Raw genomic sequence first — 25,723 nt, forward strand, 5'->3', positions numbered from 1 at the left:
AGCACTTGCTTTCATTGTGTCCTGTGAGATCCAGTAAGGAGTTACATGGATTATGGGGCTGAAATACTAGCTTTCTAAGGAAGAGGACAAACTTCACTTCCGTTCACTTTCTACCACAGATGAACAGAGAGGAAACTTCACCAGTGAAGAAAGTTTGGAATTTTTGTTTTCTTGTGTAGAGTGGAACAAGAAGCTCAGTTTCTCATGTGAATGAGCACATGTGCCTTCTGAGAAAGCATCACAACTGTGCTCCTGACATTTTGGAAAGAGAAACTTAAAGTGGTTTTTTAAACTACTTCATGACATACACCTCAGGTTAATTAATGATTTTTCATGAAAATAGCAGTGTTTTAAGACCTGGAACATCTGAAAAGAAGCTAAAAAATGGGTATTCGTTTCATAGAAAAACAGATGAATTTGTAGGATGGTAGTTACGGCTTTTTCCTGTGCTTGAAATGTGACAAGGAGCTTGAGACATTTCATTTCTAATTCCATGTATTCCTTTGTATTGTAGTAATAAATAAATACAATTAATTAAGAAACTAACACCGTTTAATAAACTGACATAAACAAAGAATGAAGGAGTTGGTAATAACACACTGTAACAAACAAATGTATCTCCTGCTCAGAATAAAAGAGTGTATCCTCATGCGGTATCTTTACAACCTTACATAGTCTTTATGTAGTACATAGCATTTAATCAAAAGGACACCGGGGGGTGAGAGTAGTGAGGATTCCAGGAGAAATTCCTCTCTCTTAGGCGCCTGTAGGCTGTGACCTAATGAGGATAATAGTACACAGGATGTATATGAGAAAGTTATTCATTGAATTAAACCTAGTATCTGACACTTAGAATCATATGACTGGAACCTACTGGGTTTATTAACTCCAGCCATCTGCTATTTCAGGCAACGTGTCCTAGAAGCTTGTTCATAAACTTTTCTAAGAACTGGAATGTTCCTAGCTAATGTAAGACTTGTCTTGCCTGTTTATCACTTAGCAGAGATAAATAAATATCCCTTTCTTCTTGAAGAAAGTTCCAAGTCACGTTAGCCTTGCTTTTTTGTGTTACTATTTATATTGTATTCTAGTATGTACAGTCTTCCATACTATTTATAAGAGTGTTGCTAAGACTTATTGTCCCCTTGCTAAAATAAAGGTTATACATCCAACCAAGTGAAATCAAATTTCTAAAGTTAGTCATCTAGTGCCTTGTCTTGGTACCCATCTCAAGGACTCTGTAGTAATAATACAGATAGTCAATTGAAAAATATTTGGGTCCAGAAAACCTTCCTTAATACCCTGGCAATTCCATTCATGGGGTGTTGATGAGTGAGGGGGACTATGCAACTGCGAGTGAGAGTGGAATGTGACCCCAGTCACTATAAAAATGTAACTCTTCAAACTGTTTCAAGACTATTTTTAGAAATCTTAAAAAGAATGCATTCCAAACAAAGGGGGATGCACTAGAAATGGGGTATTTCAAATCTATGCCAAATTGTAGTGCACAAATGTCAATCCCTGAAACAAATGTTTCCAGGATGTGTAAACAGTTCTAGACAAAAACAAGGCAGGCTGATTTAGGAAAGCAGCATGCCTTTGCTGTTTATATATATTTTTAATGTGTTTCTTTTCTCATTTTGCTACTGCCTGTAGAAGGTGTCCTTATCTGTTTTTGTGATCTGTTTTAGGAATCCCTTCTTACAGTACTTTTTGTATTTTGTAAAATGTTTAGTATTTGCAATATTGTAATTTTGGTAGAATCAGATAGAGTGCAGTTCCCCCCCAAGAATTCCCCCTGAATATTAATCCCCCGGCTTTGAGGGAGCGACTGGTGTAGATGAGCCTTAGCACGACAAGTGAGAGCTGAGGAGTGTAGCCCAGTAAAGACTGGGATAAGAGTGAATGGTTGGCACTACACGTGGTGGGCTGGCAGAGGGAAGAGAGGAGAAAAGTAGAAATGGTGACTACAGGCAAGACTGGGTTTTACAAAGCTGGTGCTTCATTTTATGCCCATCTTTAGCACATTTAAGAACTACACTGTTTTTTCTAAATGTAATGCCAGTGGTGACTGAAATGGTAAACTTGTATCAACCATAGTGAAAGCAGGCACTGTTAGGTTTTCTCTTTGAGGTCATGCCATAACCGATGTCAGATCCCACTTTATTGTTCAAGCTCCTAATACCCGTTTGTTACAGAATAAATTTTACAGAAATAAATTCCTAATTTTGTATTTGTAACACCAGATACTCTATTCATAACTAAAGTTGTGAGAATTTTAAAAGATACCAATTACTCAACTTTTTTAAATGGGATACTATTTGCAATTGCTCACATGAGAAAAGTATTATTGGAATGGATATCAGGGAAAGTAAGTCAGTCACTAATTTAAGTATCCTTAGAAACATGGTTTCAAACTTGGACAAGTAAATAAGCGTGGAAGCATATCTTTGATGTGGATTAGCAGAAGCAGCATTTTAGGACTGACGAATGAAGTACAATCAAATATCATAGTTTGCATTCCAAATATGCTTCATAAATAAAGTCAAAATACTGAATAAAGATTTTATGGACAGCAAACAAATCCAAAGAGTTTAAAAAACTATTTATATCTACTCTTAGGGAAATAGAAGATAAACTGACCAAATCATTTATTGTAAATTCTTAATTGCACTCTATTTGTAACCGTTAAGCTCTAGACTACACTTTGTATTGTGAGAAGTAAAAGAATGGCTCTTGTTGGGTGGAGTAAATGGGAAGCCTAGTAAATGCAGCTCTCAGAGCAGAAAAGATAGGCGTGAGTACATTCAGCATATTCTACATTCAGTAGATGGCAGTGGTATGCAGTTGTAGATTAATTTAGGATTTTCTCTTGAGCAGACAGTGTGATCTCTCTGAAACCAAGCAATGTTGTTTTGGGGTTTGTTCATGGGTTTTTTTGAAAAAATACTAAGACACCAGATAATTTTTCACATATTGGAACAGACAGTGATAGGAAATGCTAAAAATCTTTGTTAATTTATTGAAATCTTCATTACACACCACTTGTAAGCAGCTGGTAAACTTTGAATTTCAGACAATACTATTACACAGAGAAAGGAATACATCTGTCTGGAGCATTAAATCATTTTCTATCCCTGTCCAATTGAAATTAATATGTACTCATCAAAGTCTCAAACTAAATGTATTCAGTAAGTGGGAATGGTGTGTGTTACTTAACAGAAGCAGTGATACAATGAATTCTCAGAATGCAGTGCACAGAAATAGATAGTTTATCTTTTCTAAAGGAATCAATTGCAAGTCTGCTGGGGGAAAAGGGTGTGTGTGTGTGTGTTTGTGTGTAAACAAATTACTGAGGCAATTAAATTATTATAAAGCTTTTAATTGCGGAAAACTGGAAGAAAAAGAACAAAACAAAAGCAGAAATAGTGTATGTGGTAGAAACCACAAATGAGGAGACTGACAAGAATTAAATTACATCATTTAAGCAGGCATTTTCTCACGTGGCAGCTATTTCTAACAAAAATAATAGAAAACGTTTAATGATTTATCATTTTTAATGATGAAAGGAATTGCTCTCTGTTGCGCAAAGCGGTGGTTTTCTTGCCTCCCTATGGAAAACTGCAATAGAAAATACATTAAATATGTCAGACTGTGAACTGAGTTGTAACACAACCACAAATTTGTCCTGAGGATACGGAGCACGCTTGGATAGATCCCAGAATCAATTGTTGGACCCTGAGTAGAGAATACCAATGTCACACATTTTGAACAAAGAGCTGTGTACTCTGTTTCTCTGCTGTATTAGACATCACATGAGGATCCAGAGAAACATTTAAATCTATATTAATATGGCTATTGTTTACAGAAGAAAAAATAATACCATTTTGGTTGCAATGAGATAGAAGCAACTAGAAGTGTGAAACGTGAAATACCACCAAAGCTGCTGGAAATCCTCAGATTTGCAGACAAGACCTTTGTCCAGCTGTGGGTCCAGGAGTAATAATTTTAAGAAATGTGATCCCAGCCAAAGTATGATGATGAAAGTAGGAAATTAAGTTATTTAAATTCATCATAGTACTGAAGACAGAAATATATGCCATTCATTAATCCAGCTCTACTTAATATCAGCTGCTGTTGAAGGCTGCTCTAGCAACCATTCTCCAGAGCACCAGGAACCAGTGGGGTGGCAAATTCCTTTGCCAAGGAATGGGATCGACCCCCTGTAATAGCTATCCACAGTGGTGACCACATATTACCATCTCCATCTAGCAGAACTACCTGGATCGGATCTCTACGTCCATCCTTCTTTCTCCATTTATGCAAAGGATCTTTTGCCACATGATTCCTCAGAGTAGCCTAGATCCAGGCACGACCAGTAAACAAATCAGATATCATGCTAGGAGAACACAATGCACTTGCTACATACACTTAATCTCTTAGAAATAAACCACCAGCCTATGCCACCCCAGCTAGCAAATATCTGTGAAGAAGTCAAGAGTGTTGGGAAGGAATTAGTGTACCAGAATGACATGCCTCTATTCCTGACCATTTGGGGCTTAGGTCTATTCCCCCTCTGTGGTCTGAAGAGGTACAAAGCAGGACTGGGCTTTTCACCAAACCCCATTCTAAGGAAATGTGTGACACTGACAGTAGTTAAATGCCTGTGGTTTACTCAACATCACACCTTACTCTTATCAAAATGGATGTTAATTTTTTTCCACTAGGATGCCTTATCTTTGTACTGTTTTCTATTTCACTCGTTGATTTTGAGTGAAACATTGCTATAGAAGCTTTTCATCCCTTCCTAACATTTGTAGAAATTATCCTATATTTAAAATCAGGCAATGAAGGGATGATTCCAGTCATTATGGTTTTTGAATGTCTTTTGTGGTTTCTTTAAAAGCCTTGTTTTCTTAAAAATTTCATTTATTTTTAAGAAAAAGTACAATCATGCTGATGATGCTTTTATCCTGGCATCATGATGTCATTCCATTCACTTGTCTTTGGAGTATATGACTTCACTGGATATTTTTCTCTGGTTTCTGTCAATTTTCATCTCTACTGCTTAAGTCCTTTTGACACCTTACTAGTTTCTTTATGAATTTGCATTTGAAAGATTTTATTATCACATTTATCCCCACACATTTTATTTTTACATAAACAAATTCCATGTTGGCATTACTTCATGAATGCAAACTTATTACTAGTGTTTTACCTTGTAATAATGTCACAGTAGGCAAGGGTTGCCATCTTTAGGCACTGTGGGGACGTTCTAGTAAAGAAAAGACTCATTCAAGTAAATGGACTATTTCTGTTTTAAAAAGTACTCCTGGCAGTTTTACTGACAATGTTCCAATATTTATAGAAGCGTGATATTTCTATCACTGCAAGGTTCATTCCTATACCACAAACAAATATAGACTGTGTTTAAGTGGAAGCTTTGCAGAGTCTTGTCCTTCAAACTGTCACTTTTAATTAAAACTTTACTAACACATACTGTGTTGTAAGCCATTTCATGACATGAAGTGGTCCTCTGGGGAAGAAAAAAAAAAAAGAATCACATGCTATTTTCATGCCAAAATGACCTTTTTAGAAGCCTGAGCATCTCAGTTTAAAATGGAAGAGTCAGCAGCATCTCATTCTGACAGTTTTCTTCTGCCCTCTTGCTCACAATAAAACATTTATGTTTTCTAAATGCTGCAGTTCTAAAATAATTTTAAGCAAAATATGTAGAAACCTAAGATTTTCTTCAGATCATACGTGTAGCAGCTGCGCAAAATCTAGATAAATCTAAATGAGACTCAGAAAAACAGATTGTAAGATTGGTAATGCAAGACCTATTGAAATGTGTTGCTTTGTAATAAAATTAATTTGCGTTGGACAGGATTATAACTAAGAGACAACAAGACTGGGAAAGAACAAAACAAAAAAAGAAAGAATTAAGGATAATTCTAAAGCATTGCCCTATCTGAAAACAGACAATTATGTTAACCCAAAATGGCTGTTCCAAAATAAATAAAAAACAGGTCAGGGTCACTTACAGGATTACTTACAGGTAACTTACACTTACAGTTTACTTACAGGATCACTTTAAGATGTAATAAAATATATTATCATTGACACTGATAATATATCTTGGACTATATGCAATATATTTTTAAACACATTTCTGTAAAATGGTTATCATTTTAACTGCCTAACTCTGTTAAATAACTGCTTAAATACTTATGTAGAACAACATAAAAGCAAAAAAGTCTATTATTCCATTATGGGACCTGTCATTTTGAAGAATGTTACACAAAATAACCATGGATATCCTGAATATTAACAGTGGATATTCTGAAAAAATGACAGTTAGTAAACCTGGCTAAGGCTGCCAAACTTTAAATATTGGAATTGAAAATGAAATGTGTTGTGGGGGACACTTTAGCATCTGCTTGTAAGTTTGACAAATACTATTTAGGTGGAAGACAAAGTCATAGTGTGAATGTCATTTCCATTTTTATCTTCTGTTGGATATCCTAACCTTTTCCCGAAACATTCATCTGCCATGGAGTTTTCCCTGAATGCCACTACATACCTTTAGAGTTGATTTTTTACTTTTTTTTAGTAGTTGAGGAAAAATACTTTGGGTTTGGGGATTTTTTTTCTTGTTTAGATGCATGAATATTCTTACAAAAACAAAAGATTAAGATTCTTAATGATTTTTTTTCCTATGTGAAAAGATAAAGGGGCTCAGCCAATGAAGCAGAGCCTGAGCTCTGATATTTCGCATTTTATACACTTGCCTACTAGTTCAGTGCCTCTGGGGATGTTCTAGAGCCTCTTGGTGTGGACCCAGGCTGTGCCAACAGAAGGAGCGTTTTTTGCTAGCTGATTTAAACTGCTCCCCTCAGTGAACTCTAATAAGCAAGGGATGCTTGTTGTAGGAGTAACCGAAGTTAAGATCTTGATTTTTCTGCCTAGAGGATATCACCTGAGGATGTGGAGTTTTCGCACCCCAAGCCAACAAGCCATGTTGTGTGGACATGGCCCTGTTTCAGTGCTGCGAGCACATCTCTTGTTATTTGTGCTGCATCAGGACATGAATTTTCTAGGCATGATCGTGGCAATATGGTGCAGGACACAGTGCAAACACGGTAAAAATCAGCATGTGCTGAACAGGCAAAATGTAGAGAGACCAAAGGCACAGAAAGGTGAAATGCCCCATCCCAGGTTACGCAGCTATATCTATGCTGCAGGTTAAGCACGTGCCTGAGCCCCGGGCTTGGGCTCCTTTAGTCTTCTTACTGCCTATGAGTGTGTCCAGATTGGTGAAAAATGAAAAATTTGTCTCAGCTATGAAGTGTTTAGTAACGACTGAGAAGTGCACAGAATAATTTTGTAGGGGATAAGCTTAACCAGAGTCACCTAAATCAACTTTGGATAGAGCAAAGCAAACAGGAGTGGTTAGGGGGGAGAGCTGGAGCAGCTGTTATTCCCTGCCTCTGAGCTCAGACCAGCCTCTCTCTCAAGCAGGCTATGTGACTAACTCTCCATAACCCTGTTTATCCCATATATGGGATAAAACTCTGGCAGATCCAGAGGCCTCTTACCTGAATCCCCAACACCTTCCCTGATACATCATACCACAGGGTAAGAGAATTAACAGTATGGATGGTTTAGAACCAAATATGTGGTATAAACTTAACCATCCTATCTGTGGAACAGAGCTGGAAAACTGTCAAAATTTGTCATGATTTTTGCCATTAGAATGTTCTTGGTTCTTTAGGCAACAGCCCAGTAGTGGATCTGTCCTAGCACCTTTAATTGTTTTCCATGGCCATTGCTACTTGTGGAAGGGGTGTAGAGGATGGATGGCATTTTGCCCCAGAAGAATAATTATCTAAAGCCACATATAGAGGTCCTAATGTAAACAGGAGAGAAATCCTTGAATTAAGAAGATTATTTACAGTTATAAAATGGGATTATACTGAGGATGAATCTGATGTATCAATGGCACAAGTCCCTTTTAACTCCTCTATAATCTCTTTTATGAGCAGGGCAGGCTTTGTCTGGGCACAGGAACCCAACAGGCTGAATATTCTTTATCATGATGAAAAACAGTTATCATCCCATGTGATGGGCTGCGATGTTTAAGCAGTGTACTGACTGTGTATTACCAGCCTATGTAACATGGTCTTGTGGGAAAAAATCAACACTGTCTTCACTCAATACTTCTTGCTCATGTAGATTTTGCACTTATATTTTTTTATTCTTTCATTTTCCTGTTTGCCCCGTGCCACTTCATATTGGTTTAGTTTTAGTAATGCTTTGCCAATCCACTTTATTTATATTATATATAGGTGCTTTTTCTTTGTGAAATTAATATCCATCAAAGGAATGTAACTTGCATTGTGAGGATGGGAACTTGCATTGTGAGAGTAAATATTAAGATATCCATCTTAACAGGTGATAGATGCGACATGAAATATGACTGGAGCAATTAAGGGTTGGTTAGAAGCCAGAATAACCTAGCATAGAGGTTTTGTCTTGATGATTTTTCACTGACTTATAAAAGCTTCCTGTATGAACTTGAGATCCTGCTTCTGGCTGCGGTGCGATCTGGTTGGGAGCCAGTGATAAATATTCTATTCAAAAGGGTGTTTATTAGTTTGATTAAATACTGAGTCCCTTAAGAATTCAGCCTCGCATCCGTGTACAGAGAGGAGGACTTTACTACTTTTCAAAGTGGACAATTCTGAAAACCTGTCCTTGGGGAAAAAATAGAAAATAGCTATGGCATCAATGGTTCCCCAGCTTGCCTGGTCTCATTAATAGTACCACAGCCCAGCCATGCTGCTGGGAGACAGAACAAAATTACTGTGCTTGTGTAGGGCAATTAATAGTTCAGGCCGAGTTGCCCCTGCTGTTAGAGTAAGTGGACAGAAGTGTTCCAGTAACCTGTGCCTGCCCGTGCTTTTTATACAAATTAGCTTAGGTTGTCTTTGTAGAGGGCTAGCAGCTCACTGACATATTTTACCAAGCAAAAGTACTGCATTATGACAAAATGGACACTTCAGAAAAGCTGAAATGTGGGCACATGTTGAAAAGATGATTGCTGCCCGGAGGGATGGCAGCCACAGCAGGGGAGAAACCAGCACGCAATCAGTATCATTCAGCCACTTTGCAACTCATGACTGACCTAGTTTTCCCTATTGGGACACACATAGCTGGGCTGGTGTGAACTCTCGGGACGATGTAGGTTATTCGTGGGAAGCAGACCTTGCGGCATAAATTTTGAGGCTTAAGGACAGAACTAGAGCTGCAGTTTATACTTGAAATTCTTAGCTTCTTTCCTGAGCAAGCATCAAAGTGGGCATCAGATTCTTCATCCTGTTTTACCTCTGTGCATTTAAGGATAATGCTTTGGCCTCCTGTCCTCTTTGATGATATGAATTATATTACAGACTATACCTGCACAATTTTATGTGGTAAAGGGCAGTTACCATTCCATACCAAATTCTGCAGACTTTGAATGGACCCAGATCTAAATGTTCTTTTTCAGAGCAAGAATGGCCTATTCTTAGTGGAGTTTCACCACTTTGGTTATTCTTATAACCAGTGTTCACTCAAGGCATCCCATTCACAACTCACCCAGCCGTTTCACTGTTTGGACTTTTCCTATGCTTCACTCTAAATAATTTTAAATCACCTGAAATTCCATGTCCATAAAATTCTAAGTTTAATTGGGAAGGGGTAATATTGCGCTTGAAATGAGGAAACACATTAAATTTATGCCAGTTAAGACTGTGATTTTCAATGAATCTTAAGTAAAGTAGGTCCTCTAATCCTGCTGAGTTTCAATAAGACTTGGGCATTTTAGCTTAAAATCCCAGCCTAAAAATACACTCATATGTCCCCTTAGAAACTGCCTAAAGCCAGTGATATTTACTTTGGCAGATTACCAACTTGCTTATTTCTGAGCTAAATCTTAATTCAGACTGGACCTCAATTCATTACTACTAATAAAATACAGGTAAAGCAAATTTCTACTGTTTGCGGGAACCAGGTACAAAACAGTAGGATAATACAATGATTTAAAATAACATAAGCAATAAGGAAATGCATTTAGTGACTAAATATATTTATCTGGGTCCATAATGCTAAGCTTATCATGTTCCTTGTATTAGTGGTAAGAAAGAATTTCACGTAAGACACAGCTGTTACATACTTAGGGAGACAGTGGTAACTGTCTGCAGTTATGACTACAGCTACCCAAGATTTTTCTAACAAAACAGTTTTTCAGTGGAAAAGCTGTGAAACTTAGGGGAAATGTACTAGTTCTGAGAATATTTATTTGCATCAGAAGTTTCTGTTGTAAGCCAGAGGCAGCATCCCATGACAAAAACCCTAGTGTGTAGAGTACTTGTGTGAGCTGAAATTTCTGTTCTGTCTGATTCCTTTGGGTTTTCTGAGACGTATTCTCTTTTGTATCTTGCGGGGGAAAAAAAAAATATCAAACACACTTGTGGAAAGGGAGCATTTTTAAGTTCACAACAGTTTTCAGAGGAGAGGAGTAGTATTTTTTGCTAATAGTGACAATGAAAATATACATGGCTCATATTTATCAAAAATGATCTGTGGGAGACCTTCCTTTTCAGGCACCTATCTTTTCAAGACCCAAAGTATGGTATTTGGTTTGTATTTATCTAGGTATTTTATATAATTTGCATAGATACCCAAATACTCGTCATACATGATAACATGTTTATATTATTTAGAGTCTTTCTAAAAGTACAGCTCAGCTCAGCCCTAAGATGTGCTGAAATGATTGACAGAAAATTTGATAGCCTATTGAAGGATGACCATTTGGCATTCATCTGCAAATTACCTAAAACATTTTGTAATGTTGTTTACACAAAGTATAGAGTATGAAAGTACCTGGATTAATATGGGAAGTTACTGTGTGTCTTCACAGCACAATTCTGAGCATATTATGCCTTCAGGGCTTTTACTGTAATCTCTGTACTACATAAGTAATTTTTTTTCTTCTCTCCTCAGAAATTTTTCCAAGAGATTCCAGTCTAAAAGACAAGTTCATAAAGCATTTTACAGGTAAGGCAAGCTGTGTGCTCTTAATTTACCTATATATGCATATTCTAAATAGCCACAAGAAAATAGTCACACTATTAGCTTTTCTGAGGTTCTGCACTGAATTTAACATTTTTGAAGTTAAATCTTTATTGCTTAGGGCTAGCAATTTTTAAAGAACTCTAATCACATGAAGATTTGATTCTCTCTTTGTGTAACTTAGCCTAAAATACCTTTAAAAATATGGTAAGCTAACACATTCATGATTTCAAATCTACTGTTTCCTTTATATCACCATATTTTTGGGTTGTTGATTTGCAGCTACACTGAATGTATAGATGTATATACCCATTGTATATCTAATTGCAAACAATTTGTAATATAATGTTAAAAAATGTGATATAATGAACAGCTACTTGCTATTTCTGGCCAGCAATATTTCAGCAAGAGACCTCGGTATATCTTTATCTTTAAATATATATGTATTTTGTCCATAATTTTTGTCAGTCCTACCATATTTAAGTCCACTGATTTTAAAACTTCTCTTTGGGCTGTAGATATCACTCAGAAGCAAATCTATGTGCCCATGTAAGTTTTCATGGTAGTAGGGGAGCACTTTTTGTCTTCTGTCTCTATCTCATGGTTTATCCTTGTGGACGCTTAACGAGGCAAATAAAGAAAACACAGAAAGGTTAAATCAGTTCAAAGCAATCAGAAAAAATCAATGAGAAAAATCATTCACCATTACAAATATGAAAGTTTAAGGTAATTACAATCAAATACTTGAAAACTGAAAGGGAGTTGTGTCACATACTTTCCTTGGGACTCTATTTTGTAACTGCTGGGGAAAATATTGTACCTTCTGGTTATAAGCACAAAAACTACCAACAGCTGCTTGGCACACAGGTTTTGAGTCTTTATTTTCCTACTCCAAATGTTCTAGAATTCAGAAAAATGAAGATCTCAGATGAGTATGACACTGCAAATCTGTTGGGGTATTTAAATGTTATTGGGATTAGTGAAACTAAAAACTAGAAAAATAGATGGCTGTTGGAGCAGGAAAAAGAGAAATGGAGATAATTATGACATTCCTTAGTAAGAAAGGAAAGCATTTGCAAAGGGTAGGTGTCCTCAAACCTTTTACAAAAGGACAAAATAAGGATCTTTCTGCCAACTGTTAACTGCAGCCTAACGGCCTCTACAGGAGATGTGCTGCACCTGGTTGGCCCTTCACTGTTACAGTAAACAAGAATAGTTACAAGCCTCACCATTTTCAATCCAAAGGAGAAAGAAACCAAAAGAACCTAGATACTGTGCTTTTCTATGTAGCACAGAAATACTAAAAATCACTTTCCTCAGGAGGACAGACAAGAAAGCTTTGCTTATCTGATATCAGTCCTTTTTTATTTCATTTTTAACTTTGGAAACTGCTCAGCTATCATCACAAGCACAATACAAGAACTGAGGCTAAAAAATGCACACAGGACAAGTTTCATTACTCAAAACAATAGTGAGACAGTCACAAAATAAATCACAGAAATGAGGAATGGCAAGAAATACTTAAAGGCCTGTTTCTGAAACCATTGATTAAATGAATAGTCTTGTTCTGCATAAGTAGTTGCCATTAAAATTCTGAAGTTATTTGGCAAAGACTGTCTGGAAAGACTAAGGAAGGAACAAGGAAAACAGATTCCATCCAAAAAAAATTTTTTTTTTCCCAATTATGCCCTTTAGGTCTTTGGTGATGGGATTTTCTGCTTGTTTCCAGTTCCATGCTTTGTTAGATCCTGTAGTCTGCAGGCTTTTTCTTAAAATACAATCTGACTTTATTTTTCTTGGTTCCATTCAAATCATAATCCTTTCTCTATCAGCCTTAGTTATATAAACTGTTTAGATATATTCCTTACAGTTCAAGTGTTAGGACATCCTAAATTAATGGAGATGTAGAAAAAGAGGGGAGGAAGGGGATATCAGTATTACCTTTGCAGTCCATTATCTTTACAGTTTCAGAGTTAAGAAAATTATTCTATACTTCTAATATGCCAAGAAAATTATACACATTTTCAAGTGTGTATTTTCAAGTTATATACTTTCTGTAGAGCCTAGTTATTCACTCAGATAAAAAATAGTGACAGTCTTCCAGTTCATACTTGCAAAGGCTGCTTTGACCTGTTTATTCAAAAGCTTATCTGTGGCTGAAATATCCCAGAAAATCTACATCTTACTATTAACACTGAACAATGTTCAAATGCATTCACTGTAATAGTAAAGAATCTTCTGTCAAGCTTGTGGTGTAGGCTGAATCCACTGCCTAACTAGAACTGGCTGCTTATGTTTTACCAGGCTGGTAAACCACCTCTCAAGTGGTGAAATAAATAATTGTTGCTCAGAAATGCTTAGCAGATTTATCTGACTGTAATGTCAGTCATGTTTCATGTGTGGATCATCTTGTAGTATAGCCTGAAACAAGTTATAAAGTCCTACTTGGGCTTGCTAAATGTGCTGAAATTAGAGGATGCAAGGTAAATTTAGTCTTGCTCAGTTAGTGTCAGTGTTTTCTGTCTAAATCACAGAAAACTGGTCCCCAGCTCTCAAAACTAATATTATCAAGCAGGTTACATGATGTGGACATTGCACTTTCCTCTCCTTTTCAACTTGGATCCCATCAGTAATATTTACCTGGGACCACCAGCGATTATGGAAGGGCTCTTGGGCAACTTGTTACATATAAGCCATGGTTTGGATATCAATGGTGTGAGGGAACAGGAGAATCAAAATTGCAGAGTTGTGTAGCTATCCATTCTTATCAAATATTAATGTAGACAGATGACACTGACCATATATCCAGAGAAGGAAGCACAGCCTGAAAAAGCAGAGACACAGCAGTCTACACCCTGGGCACGTGGGGATTTGCCTCAGCCAAACGTTAAAAGCCATGCTGTCCCCTGCAGGTCTGCCGTTAGGACTACTTTAACAGGAAATCAAGTTCACAATCACAGAATAGTTGGGGTTGGAAGAGACCATCTGGGCCAATCTCCCTGCTCAAACAGGGTCACCTAGAGCAGGTTGCCCAGGACCCTGTCCAGTCAGGTTTTGAATATCTCCAAGGATGGAGACTCCACAGCCTCTCTGGGCAACCTGTTCCAGTGCTCTGTCACCTTCACACTGAAGAAGTGTTTTCTTATGTTCAAGCGAAATTTCCTGTGTTTCAGTTTGTGCCTGTTGCCTCTCGTCCTGTTGCTGGGCACCACTGAAGAGAGCCTCATCCCATCCTCTTTACACCATCCCTTCAGATACTTATACATATAAGATCACCCCATAAGCCTTCTCTTCTCCAGGCTAAACACTCCCACCTCTCTCAGCCTCTCCTCATGTGAGAGATGCTCCAGTTCTTCTGTCATCTTTGTAGCCCTTTGCTGGGCTTGGTCCAGTCCATCCATGCCTGCCTTGTACTAGGGAGCCCAGAACTGGACACAGTAATCCAGATGTGGCCTCACCAGTGCTGAGTAGCAGAGAAGGATCACCTCCCTTGACCTGCTGGCAACTTTCTTTGTGAGGCAGCCCGGGATGTTGTTGGTTGCCTTTGTCATGAGGGCACACTGCTGGCGCATGTTCAGCTTGTTGCCCACCAGGACTCCAAAGTCCTTCCCTGCACAGCTGCCCTCCAACAGGTTGTTGCCCAGCATGTACTGCTGCATTGGGTTATTCATCTCCAGGTGCAAGACCTTGCACTTCCCTTTTTTGAACTTTGTGAGGTTTCTGTCAACCCATTTCTCAAGCCTGTCAAGGTCCCTCTGAATGGCAGTTCCCTCTTGTGTATCAGCCACTCTTCCCAGTTTTGCGTCATCTGCAAATCTGCTGAAGGTACATTCGGTTACATCATCCAGATCATTAATGAAGATACTAAACAGTATTTGCCCCAGCATTGACCTCTGGGGGACACCACTTGTGACTAGTCTCCAGCTGGACTTCACACCTCTGATCACAGCCCTTTGAGCCTGGCAGTTCATACACTTTTCAATCCACATTTACTGACCACTTACCTGGCCTGTAGTTTATCAGCTTGGTTATGAGCTTGTTATATTTATGTTACAGGAGACAGTGGCAAAAGTCTTACTGAAGTCAAGGTAAACAACAGCCACTGCTCTCCCCTCATCCCCCAAGGTTCCTAGATAATATTCAGCTGTATTTTTTTCCTTAACACCCACATTGTATATTAAGAACCTCATGAATCATCTACATGCCAATTGTAAGTCTAAGATACTTTATCTTTCCAGGGCTTAGAAACTTTTATTTGCTTAAAATGTTGGTTTTATAAACTTCAGAAATAATATGCACATTCCTTCTACATTATTCCTTCTGTGTGAGAATACTGACTACTAAGTGAACAGTTGTAGCCATACCATTCTATTTTTTACCATATTGTAAGTTATGCTGTTAATTTTGATTTACTGGGATTTCAAGGCAAAAGTAGCTCATCATTTCCAAGGCCCTTATTTGTATTACCCAGATCATGACCGTAGTAGCATAGTAATAGTATTCCTTTCTGTTATTTCAGTCACATATATTGTTATATTTGTGTTGCATCGTAATTTTTTAAGTTGTAGTAAGGAATTAAGCATAATTTTATCAAAAAATATTAAAGTTAATTCCCTGTGTTGAAGTCAGTCTTTGAAGCTGCAAAACAGTTTCACTGATGGCTTGTGATTAATTCTTGCTTACTGTCAAACAGGACCAGTCACATTTTCATCAGAGTGCAGCAAGCACTTCCATCGACTGTATCACAACACAAGGGATTGTTCAACACCAGCTTGTGAGTAGCCACTAAAGTACATTTTAATTCTGTGACATTTTTTTAAAAAAAAACAACTTGATTTTCCTGCTAATTGTTTGGTGGACTGTTTTTCTTGTAACTTTAGTTCTTTACTTCAGCACTGCACTACAGAATATACCCAAGGTCTTCTAATCTACAAAGATTTTTTATTACTGCAATTACAGTCAATTACATGTAAAATAGTTCCTTCTAAATGTGACTAGCATAAATGAAATTAAAACTGGACTCTGTAAAACAATAAGGCATGCCTTTGCAGAGGGGGGATATGAGGCCATATTCTCTTTCTCTCTCCTTTCAGCTCTTTAATTTATGCAATGAGATAAAATTTGAATAATTCCCAACGTTCTCTTAATCATCATCAACATGGCTATATATTATTTTTCAGTACATGCCCATTTGTGATGAAAATTTTCTAATTTATGCCCACTGTTAAAGAACAAGAATCTATTAAGTCATCATTTCTAATACTAATAAATGCAATTCTTAACAGACAAAATTCCATTATGGGATCAACAGTTTTACTGTAACATTGAATTGAATTAAATGCAAATTTGCCAGAGAGCTTTACTGAAAAAGAAAACTGTCCTAAGATGTTATTAAATGAAAAAAAAACAAAAACAAAAAAAAAACAAAACAGAAATTTCTTAAAGAGAATTTATTCCAGCATTCTGTAGTGGAAGGGACAATTCAAAGACAGTGAGTGGAAAATAAGCAATGCCATTTAATTAGAACAGGTAAATCTGTTGGTGATGTGTAAGCACACACCACGGAGCAGTATGGCTTGGAAATTTTTCAGGGCTTAACATGAAAAAATAATGACACTGCTGCCTTTTAGAAGGGAATAGAACAGCCTTTGACTCCATCAGCCCTTACCCTGACTAGAATTTGGAATGCAGACTGATCCTCAAGGGATAAACATACAGCTTTGTAAGCAAGCATAATGACTAGGGTAAACATATATCTATTGCATACTGCATAACAAAAATACCATTACGGTTGCATATTGCATACCTTATGTGCATGGATACATGGTACATGGATATTATTTGGACTCCCCTTTCTTGTCTAGTTGCTTCACATTATATATGAAGAAACACAGTCGTAATATTTCTCTTCTACTTAAACAGCTTTTGTTAAAATTAATAACAAGATTGTAATTAGCGCTGTGTGAAGAACTGACTTTTAAGTTCAACTATCAAAACAAAAAAGAAAAGTAAAATAAAAATTGCGATTAAAACCAAAGCAGATTCTTTTCTCCTTTTCTTCAACCAAACCCAAAGCAGACAGAGTTTCATTCAACTTGAAGTACTCTGTTGATCCAAAAAGAAGGGTTAAATCCTCAAAACTGTCTCCATCTCATTAAACTCTCAAATTTTAGAATAGCGATTAATGCTGACCATAGCCAGGATCTTTTGCTATCTCTTTAGAGGTATTTGAAATTTTCTTTCAGGGAAACTCTAACTGCCATAGGATGTCCATAGATGGGTTACTTTGTCTCCTACTTACACGTTTATATTCTGTACAAATAAACATTCCCTAAAGCCCTGAACCCAGGTTATCATTCAATCTCTTACAGTTTGGCACAATTTCTATTAAGTTTAAATACAAATGCTTATCAAGTAAGAGGAGAAAATTGCACCTCAAAATACCTTATAGTCTGCTGGTTAGAACAGCTTCCCAGTTAATGAGTTCCTTCATATAAGGTTGAGAATTCAGCTAGGTCTTCTACCTCTTAGGAGAAAGCTAACTGGTAAAAAATGAACTGCTGTCTTCACTGACATTTCCCCAAGAGCCTTAACTGGGATGAGGTACAATATAGTTTTGCATCTTGCACAAATAATTTCATGAATTTTCATCAGAAAATGGTTTCATTGTGTAGAGTGTCTGAAGTTCTAGTTCAAGCTTTACACTTAATTTTATGCAGTTTTTCCAGGTTATCTGGCAACTGATACTCATTACTGGTGTGGATAATTTTGTTTTATAGATTATAAAAGGTGTGCAAGATTGCTAACAAGATTAGCAATGAGCCCTTTGTGTACACAGTCCTAGGATGTTTGCTATGTAAGTATAATCTTCCCCACCCTTATTTTCTTATTTGTCGCATGGTCTGTTGATTTCCTATATACTTGTACCTTGTTGGCCGGAGTGCATACAGAAATGTGGTATTAATAGAGTATGTCAACATGCAGCTCTGGCAGTGCCATGCTCTTTTAAGGACTGACTGGTTTCTCATAGAAATATGCCGAAGCACATACCTCTGGACTTGACCCCACTGTAGTGTCCTACCAGTAACTTGCAGCACCGTAGACTGTAATTATGCTCTTGGTCACCTCTTATTGACAGAATTTTTGAGAAGTATCCTGGCTGGTGATGGGGAAAAATGCATGAGGACCTCATCAGCACATTAATTTCAGCTTTTTTTTGTTAGTAAGAGAGCGTTGTTACTCCATGGAAGAAGAAGAAATTCTTGTTCTCAGGTCAGCCAATGCAGTCTTCATAGGTACCCTGTCATTTTATTCAGCTCCAAGGTCACTTTTCTTTCCCAAAGCTTCTCCTGAGAACTAGTCTAAAGGTAACGGCACCTCATGGTAATGGGAGTAAACTGAACATAAAGATATGACAAAATCAAAGACTTTAAGTAACAGGCTGTGGAAGGTACCAGTCCTTTCTTGTTTATGGATAGCGTATTAAATATGTTACTTAAACAGCAGTGCCACTGATAAAAGGAATGTCTTTGAGAGAGTTGTTTTCTCCAGTACCTTGAATATCAATAATATGTACACACTTCTCAGACTAATTTCAAAAACTGCACTAGTTACTTTTGGGCAATAAACTATAAAAATTGGGGAAAATAGATCTATTTAACTTATCTTCAAAGATGTCATTGGAAAGTAGCATGGTTTCCTCTCCCCACCTCCTCTTGAAAAGTACTGCAAGCCTGGAGCTTGGGGGAGTTGCACATGTCACTTCTTCCTGCATCAAGACTTCAATTCATACTAATCAAAATAAGAAGAGTAGGGTGTGAGTCAGCGTTAGCTGATTTGATTCTCAAGTGGAGGTGGGATCCATTTTGGTGACTGTAGGAAAAAACTTAGAAGAATATGTCAACATTTCAGTGCTGTGAAGAAATGCTATAATTTCTTTCTCATTTTATTTTCCTAACTGTTTTCAGTCTGCTTGGCATCTTACCTCCCAGGTCTTCCAGGTGGTTTTGAATATATCTGGATATATTCAAATATATCTGAATATCTGAATGTATTTGGATAGCACTGAACCAGAGACTGACTAGGGATTTCATTGGTTTGCCAATTTGCTTCTTGCAAATTGCTTTGCCATTGCTTCTTTTTGTGGCTAAGGACAGGAAGCCTTTTCTGAATGCCCTCCTCTAATTCATTTTCTTTGGGTGCCCCACATTTTTGTTTGTTTATCTGGTAGTTTTCTCTTTCAAATCTCAACTCTCTTTAGAGTGTTCCCACCAATCTCTCATTTTCTGCACTTCCTATCACCTATTTAGTCTCTTTTTTCCCCCGTCATCTATATCCCTTTTAATCCCCTAGATTCATGGCTCAGGTATTCCAGACAGATTTCTGAGTGTTCCAATACTTTTTTCCCTGTTTTTTCAAGAGGATGAGTCAAAGATCTGCTTCTGTATCCAAAGTACAAAAACATCCATCCCGGTCTATTTCCAGCTTTATAATATGAAAAGGATCAAAAGTTGCTCCTGGTTTGCAAATGCAGCTGTTCTAATTTGCCTGTCAAAAATACATTCAATGAGCTGATGTGTGGGGAAGGGAAGGTTTAAATGGTGAGCAACATTAGCAGCTTGTGTACATTGTATTCATTAAAAACTGTATCTAGGCTGACTTTCTACTCTGTTAAAAATAGGCAAAGCATTATAGGAAAAAGTAGAGCTATGATCTGAGTGTATCCCAGTTGCCTGTGTGGGGTCTCTTGCTCTCTTCCCCTACCAGGTAGATATTGAGTGTGTAGTTTCCATTAGAATTAAGGCAGGCTCAGCTTTTCTCTTCATGTTTTCTCTTACCTATTTTCTTCTTAGAATGGAAATTTTTATCTGAGAAGGATGAAGGGCAACGGGAGACCCTCTCCTCGCCACTTGAATAGACAGGGTTGTGCAGGGTTGTGCAGAAGTCCTTCTCTCAATTACGCTGCATTTCTAGGGTGATTTATGTAATTGGTTCTACTCCACCTTTTGGCTCAGAGGATCTGTTCCTTACCATCCTCACAGTAGCTTATAGAGAGCATGCTCAGAGTCCTGCTTTCCACCAGGGAATCTGCCCTTGCTTTAACATCTGGGGAGTCTTGGAGATTCTCTCTTGTCTCCAAGAAGGAGGCTTACCTGTTTGAAAGGCCTACAACCATTTTTTAACATTTCTTCGGCATGTGTTAAAATAGCCCTCATTTTCTCTGTAAAAATAACTGCAGTCCTGTTATGCACATTTTTTCTTCCCTCCCCTGTCAGTGCCTGGGAACAAAAAAAAGGTGTCGTGTGTTCATCTTAGAAATGAAGTTTTATAGTGGAAAAGCCAGTCTTCCTAAAGAAATTGGTAGCAAAAGGTCTGCCAAGAGTTGAATGGGCATCTGGTGGGCTCAGTTTCAGGACCATGGAGAAGGCCGCGGTGAGGCGCCCCGGGTGGAGGCTCCGCGGGGGAGCTCACAGGCTGCTTACCACCACCACAGTGTGGGAAGCTTTTTAACACACTTTTGTACCAGTTATTTGCCATTACAGCCTTGGTAGGTTTTGTCTAATTCAGATTTTGGGATTTTATTCCACACAGTGTGGTGGTAGGAGGTATCTGCAAGTGGCACTAAAGCATTTGATGGAATCTCGAATCTAGAAATGCACATGACTATATGCATGGGAAATTTTCTTGTAGCATGTGCAGCATGGACTATGATATGTTAAACCTCTTAGCATCAACACTGAGTATTTTTCAATGCAAAATTCATTACTGTTCACAGGAGAGCAAGACCCACTGGCATTCTGGAGTTAATCTTAAGATTTATGCAATCCACAGGAAACTGTGATATATAAACAGAATTATACTGAGCAGTCTGCCTCTGTGTTTTGAAACTAGTTGTATAATGGCATGTCTCTTTTTCTTGCAGACTTTCTACTAAGGAGAGAAATCTGATTTGCCAAGAAAGTGCCTTGAAATCTTCCAAGACGGAGAAGACATCTTGTACCTTTTTGATTTACAACATTTTGTTACTAGATGCATTTTATTTTCATATATATTTCGGACATTCCATATTTGTGTGAAACATTATTTTATTTTGATTTGTAAATTTGTTGCCTATAGTTCAGACAAGCCAATTATTTATATACATTGTATATAAAGAATACTAATAATATACTAATTAAATGTTATAATCATATGCAGGGAGTTGGTAAAATTTTGCTGTTTCTCTTGTTCCATTGTATTTACATCATTTTGCTCAGGCTCTTACTTTCATTATTTGCACTAACTTGAAATGCAGAAGTCTATGTAACTGAAATCTGAATAAGCTGTAAGTGGGGAAGTTTTACTTGCCATGGAAGATATTTTATATTATGAAGCTTTGTTAATATATACATATATATTATTGCGCATCAAAAAAAATGCTCAGAAATGCACCTTGCTTTCAGGAACATTTGTATGACTATTCTGGATTATCATCAGTTACATTTGTACTGGCACTTATGGAAAGAGTTGCAAATAATGTAAATATAAAGACTGGAAAACTGCAATGCAGTTTTGATGGAATAAAGAACATAAAAATAAACTATTTTTCAGGGAGGGTTATTTAAACTTATTAAGGGATTATGTATTTCATATTTCACATTTAATTTATCTAGTGAGCTTGAAATAATTTTCCACTGAGAACTTCAAACTCATGATTGTATTTTTTTACAGCATTTTATTTTCAAAATGTAAATTTTCTTCAGATATTCTTCAGCTGATTAGGGCACAAAGGAGAATGCGTATGCATGTGCACCTACTGTGCACAACAGGACACTGTCTGTGAGAGTGAAGAGAGCATAATAATATAGCCCACTAGAGGAGAAAATAGTTTGAATTATAATGTCATAAAACCAAGGAGTGATCTGGCTGAAATTTGGCTGAAAACACATCAAGCTTAAATATTTGGGAAGAAACCAAAGCACAATTGCTGGATCTTTCTTATTTAAAATCAAATGATGATGATATTTGCTTTCCATTTTTCTCAGCTCTTCTATTGCAAGGTTATATGACTGCTTTACAAAAAAACTTGACATAAAATGAGGTTTTTATGGACAGGCCTAGAGTAAGGACATCACTGACAACTGTGCCCGAATCACAATTTCCGTGATTAACTGAACATTCAAACTAAACTCTTCAGATTAGAAGTTGCCTCTAGCCTTTTCCTCTGTGTGGGTTTCATGAGCCCCTTACCCTCTAAGGCCAGCATTTTGCCATCTACAGAACAGCAGAGAAATTCAGCCATAGGATTCCTTGTGAAACAGCTAACGCCTGCTTTTTTAGCTCACAGTTCCAAAGGTATTCATTTCTTTCTACATTTTTCAGTGTCTTTCCCCACCAGAGATGTGGTGTGTCCTTTGATACTTCCATCCAGCCCATGCTTCTCCGCATACTATCACATTCTGTCTGGGCAACAATATATTACAGCAGCTGTTTTTAACCAGCTCTTTCGTCACAGCTGTTGAATTAGTTAGTCCCTCGGTAATCCTGGCTAGAAGATTGTCCTGTGCTGTTTGCATTTATTCATCATGCAGTTGTTTCTCATGCCTTTTGCCATCATTTTCTTCTGATAAAAGCAAAGTTGAAGGCAGTATCCCTACTGAAGATACAGCAGCATATGTGAAATCCCAGTGGCTGAATAGTGAGATGATAACCCTGTTTCTCTGTGAGTAATGTGTTTCATAGCAGGAATATTGGCTAAAACAAATATGTGAGTGGCTCAGAAGTGCTGCAGCCAGAGAAGAAGGATGAGGCCAGGCAGGCCCAGAATAGAGTGAGATCAGAGGCTCTGAGAAAAGCCTCTGTCTTGACTCCAGGTTTTGTATTTCCATTCTGGTTTTTTTTTTCCTCAGTTTAAATAAAAGTCCATCTCATCAAGGGATTGAAAACAGTGAAAGGAGAATCGGAAAAAATGGTTTCTCTGGCAATGAGTTTTTGTAGTCTGGTGGTGGCAAGAGGGAGTCACATAGGAAAAAAGCTAAAGAACATCAAAAACACTCAGAATATGCTGGATGGGTAAACTTTCCATCTAAGACAATAACAAGCCTACTGAATGATTCAAATTTTCTTATTTTTGGTTTGAGAAAACCCAATATTGATTATTTAATATAATTTTGAGCTAAAATCTGATGTTCTGCATCAGGACCTTTACCTTTCTTTGTACAGGGAACATCTGCAGAGGGATTCACCTCTCTTCAAGTTGGATCTGGGTAAATGGAGTCAGTAAAACAAAGTTTAGTTTTCTCTCTTTATCGCTGAGACTGTTTTATTTATTTATTTATTTAGTCATAGCACAGGGAAGGCATTCCAGGCTGTTGTTTTCGGTGCTACACAAATGCAGGACAAAGGCCAAATTCTCGTCTCAAAGAAGTTAAAGCCATAGAGTGAAACACAGTTAGAAAAGAATACACAGAAGCAGTGACTTTGTGGCTTTGTGATGATCAGTGAGGTGGCTTGGTTGTAAGCTGTCTACAGGCATCACTCAAAGTGAGATTTGACAGCAGACAGTAAGAAGGATAAACAGATTTTTGTAAGGAACTTTTCCTACAATGAGGGCTCTGATCAGAAAGAAGATTCTTGGAAAGGTAAGGGTCAGGAACTGAATTTTCAACATGGAACGAGAAGAAAAGAAAATAACAACCATAGAGGGCCTTGAAAATGAGGACGAGTGAAAATACACAAAAAGAAAATTTGCAAAATCATCTTGGACATGGGCAGGGAGGTACTTTTTGTAAAGGCCAGTAAAAATGATGGTGGAGTAACTGGCATGTAAAACAGCAACATGAATATATGCTCAGATTATGTGTTAGAAAAATGGCTATAGTTTTTTCAGGAGGAAAAAAAAAGGTGAAATTGAGACTTGGTGACCAGATGTACATGGGGTGCAGGTGACCCCTAAGCACAGAGACTCTAATCATTTCAAACAACCCTGTGGATGCCAGCTGATTCTCTTGCCCCTCACGGGATTCCCTAACTCACTGGGATTAGAGGCTTGTACTGGACAGAAATAAAGATGGTGCTCCCACATGTCAGAACAACCCAGCACAGGGTGGTTTAGCATGAGAGCCAGCTGAGACATCTGATCAGTGCAGAATAGCTAGGCTCAGTGGCTGCCACTCTGGGAAAGTGGATAGGGACACCCATCTACTGTATGTCATCCCATGGCCAGGTGCTACCTGCGCTAGGCCTGAGCTGGAAAAGATTGCTAAACTGAGGAGAAATAAAGGAGAGGAGCAAATAAAAGGAATAAGTGGAGACAACACTTACTGCATTGGTGTATGGGAATGAACTCCCTATGCTAATATTTGCTGCTGCCCTACACATCATTTCTTCCTTCCTTCATTAACAGTCTTAACAGCTGAGTTTACCACCTAGCCTGAGACATAACCTCCTCATGTCCCTGTCAGTACAGAAGCCTTATCTCTTGCTCCCAGTCAGATGTTCAAAAAAGCAGATATGAGCTGTCATTATTACAAATCTCGTAAGTCAGGATTTTTGAGACAGAAAACAGACAGGAAGAGTGAAAAGATAGAAAAGTCCAGAGGAAAAATGGATATGAAGACTTTGCGAAGCTTTGATGTAGCTTCACTGTAAGAACATTATACTTAGATTTCAACAGACAAGTTTATAAAACCTGATAGCTTCCCTTTGACCCAAGGATGTGTGGTCTTACATTATATTCAGCAGTCCACACCAACACAGCATGTCTTTACCATCCATGTAGGCTGATTTTGCCCTGGCTGCATGAGATTAATTTAGCTTTGATGTTTGTCTGTCTATATCACTTCCATAATTCTGTGGAAGTGCTATAATTCTGCCCTTTACTTCAGTGTCTGATTCATTTGCTTACTTATAGTATCTGAAAAAAATCTCTACAGAGTGCCATTTGTCTCTTCTGTCATTGAAACTGTTGTCCAGTTTTATGCAGAATGCGGTTGGTTTTGCATTTTGTATAAGAAGCAACAACTTCAGGGAATCATCACTGCCTCAGTTGCTACAAACAAAACTGGTGTCTTCTATATGCTATATTCTTTGGTGGTCATATCACCATTTCTATTTATGAAGTATATTTTGCTGTAGTCTTTTGTTCCCTGTAATATGAACTCCATTTCTGCCATTTGCCTCCCTTAGAGTACATTGTCTAAATAGTACGTCTATTAAATATTTGCAATTTATACAAATGATATTCCTTTCCTAGTAACATTCAGTTTGGCTATTCGACCACCACTGAGAAATGAACTGATGTTTTCATGGAAGTATTTAACCTCCAGATCTCACCCTTTGGTAGTAAATTTTGGCTCAAAGCCCATAATTTTAAATACATACATAAATACATACATACATTATATATATAAAAATTATATACACATTATATGTGTATATACATATGCATGTATATATGTAATATGACTTTTTTCATGTGCATTGCTTTACATTTATCCATACTGAATTTCATTTTCTGGTTTTTGTCCTGTCATTCAGTATCATAATATCAGTTGGTAACTTTTTACAGGTCAACCTTTTTCTTTGTTATCCAGAGTGACTTCTTTCCTGCAACAAAAATTACTTATGA

General features: G+C 37.5%; 1 protein-coding gene across 1 annotated transcript in view; it reads left to right on the top strand.

Annotated features, from left to right (window-relative positions):
* The window catches only part of ALKAL1 (ALK and LTK ligand 1), a 55,136-nt gene extending 33,442 nt beyond the window's left edge, over nucleotides 1-21,694 (top strand). Inside the window, exons 3-6 of the mRNA XM_064505504.1 lie at nucleotides 11,047-11,100; nucleotides 15,809-15,889; nucleotides 17,895-17,971; nucleotides 21,038-21,694. Of these exons, the coding sequence (XP_064361574.1) occupies nucleotides 11,047-11,100; nucleotides 15,809-15,889; nucleotides 17,895-17,959 (200 nt within the window). The 3' untranslated portion in view covers nucleotides 17,960-17,971; nucleotides 21,038-21,694. The remainder of the gene's footprint in view (nucleotides 1-11,046; nucleotides 11,101-15,808; nucleotides 15,890-17,894; nucleotides 17,972-21,037) is intronic.
* Nucleotides 21,695-25,723: the final 4,029 nt, after the last annotated feature.

This window comes from Dromaius novaehollandiae, chromosome 2 (assembly GCF_036370855.1).
Source record: "Dromaius novaehollandiae isolate bDroNov1 chromosome 2, bDroNov1.hap1, whole genome shotgun sequence".
NCBI classification, from domain to species: domain Eukaryota; kingdom Metazoa; phylum Chordata; class Aves; order Casuariiformes; family Dromaiidae; genus Dromaius; species Dromaius novaehollandiae.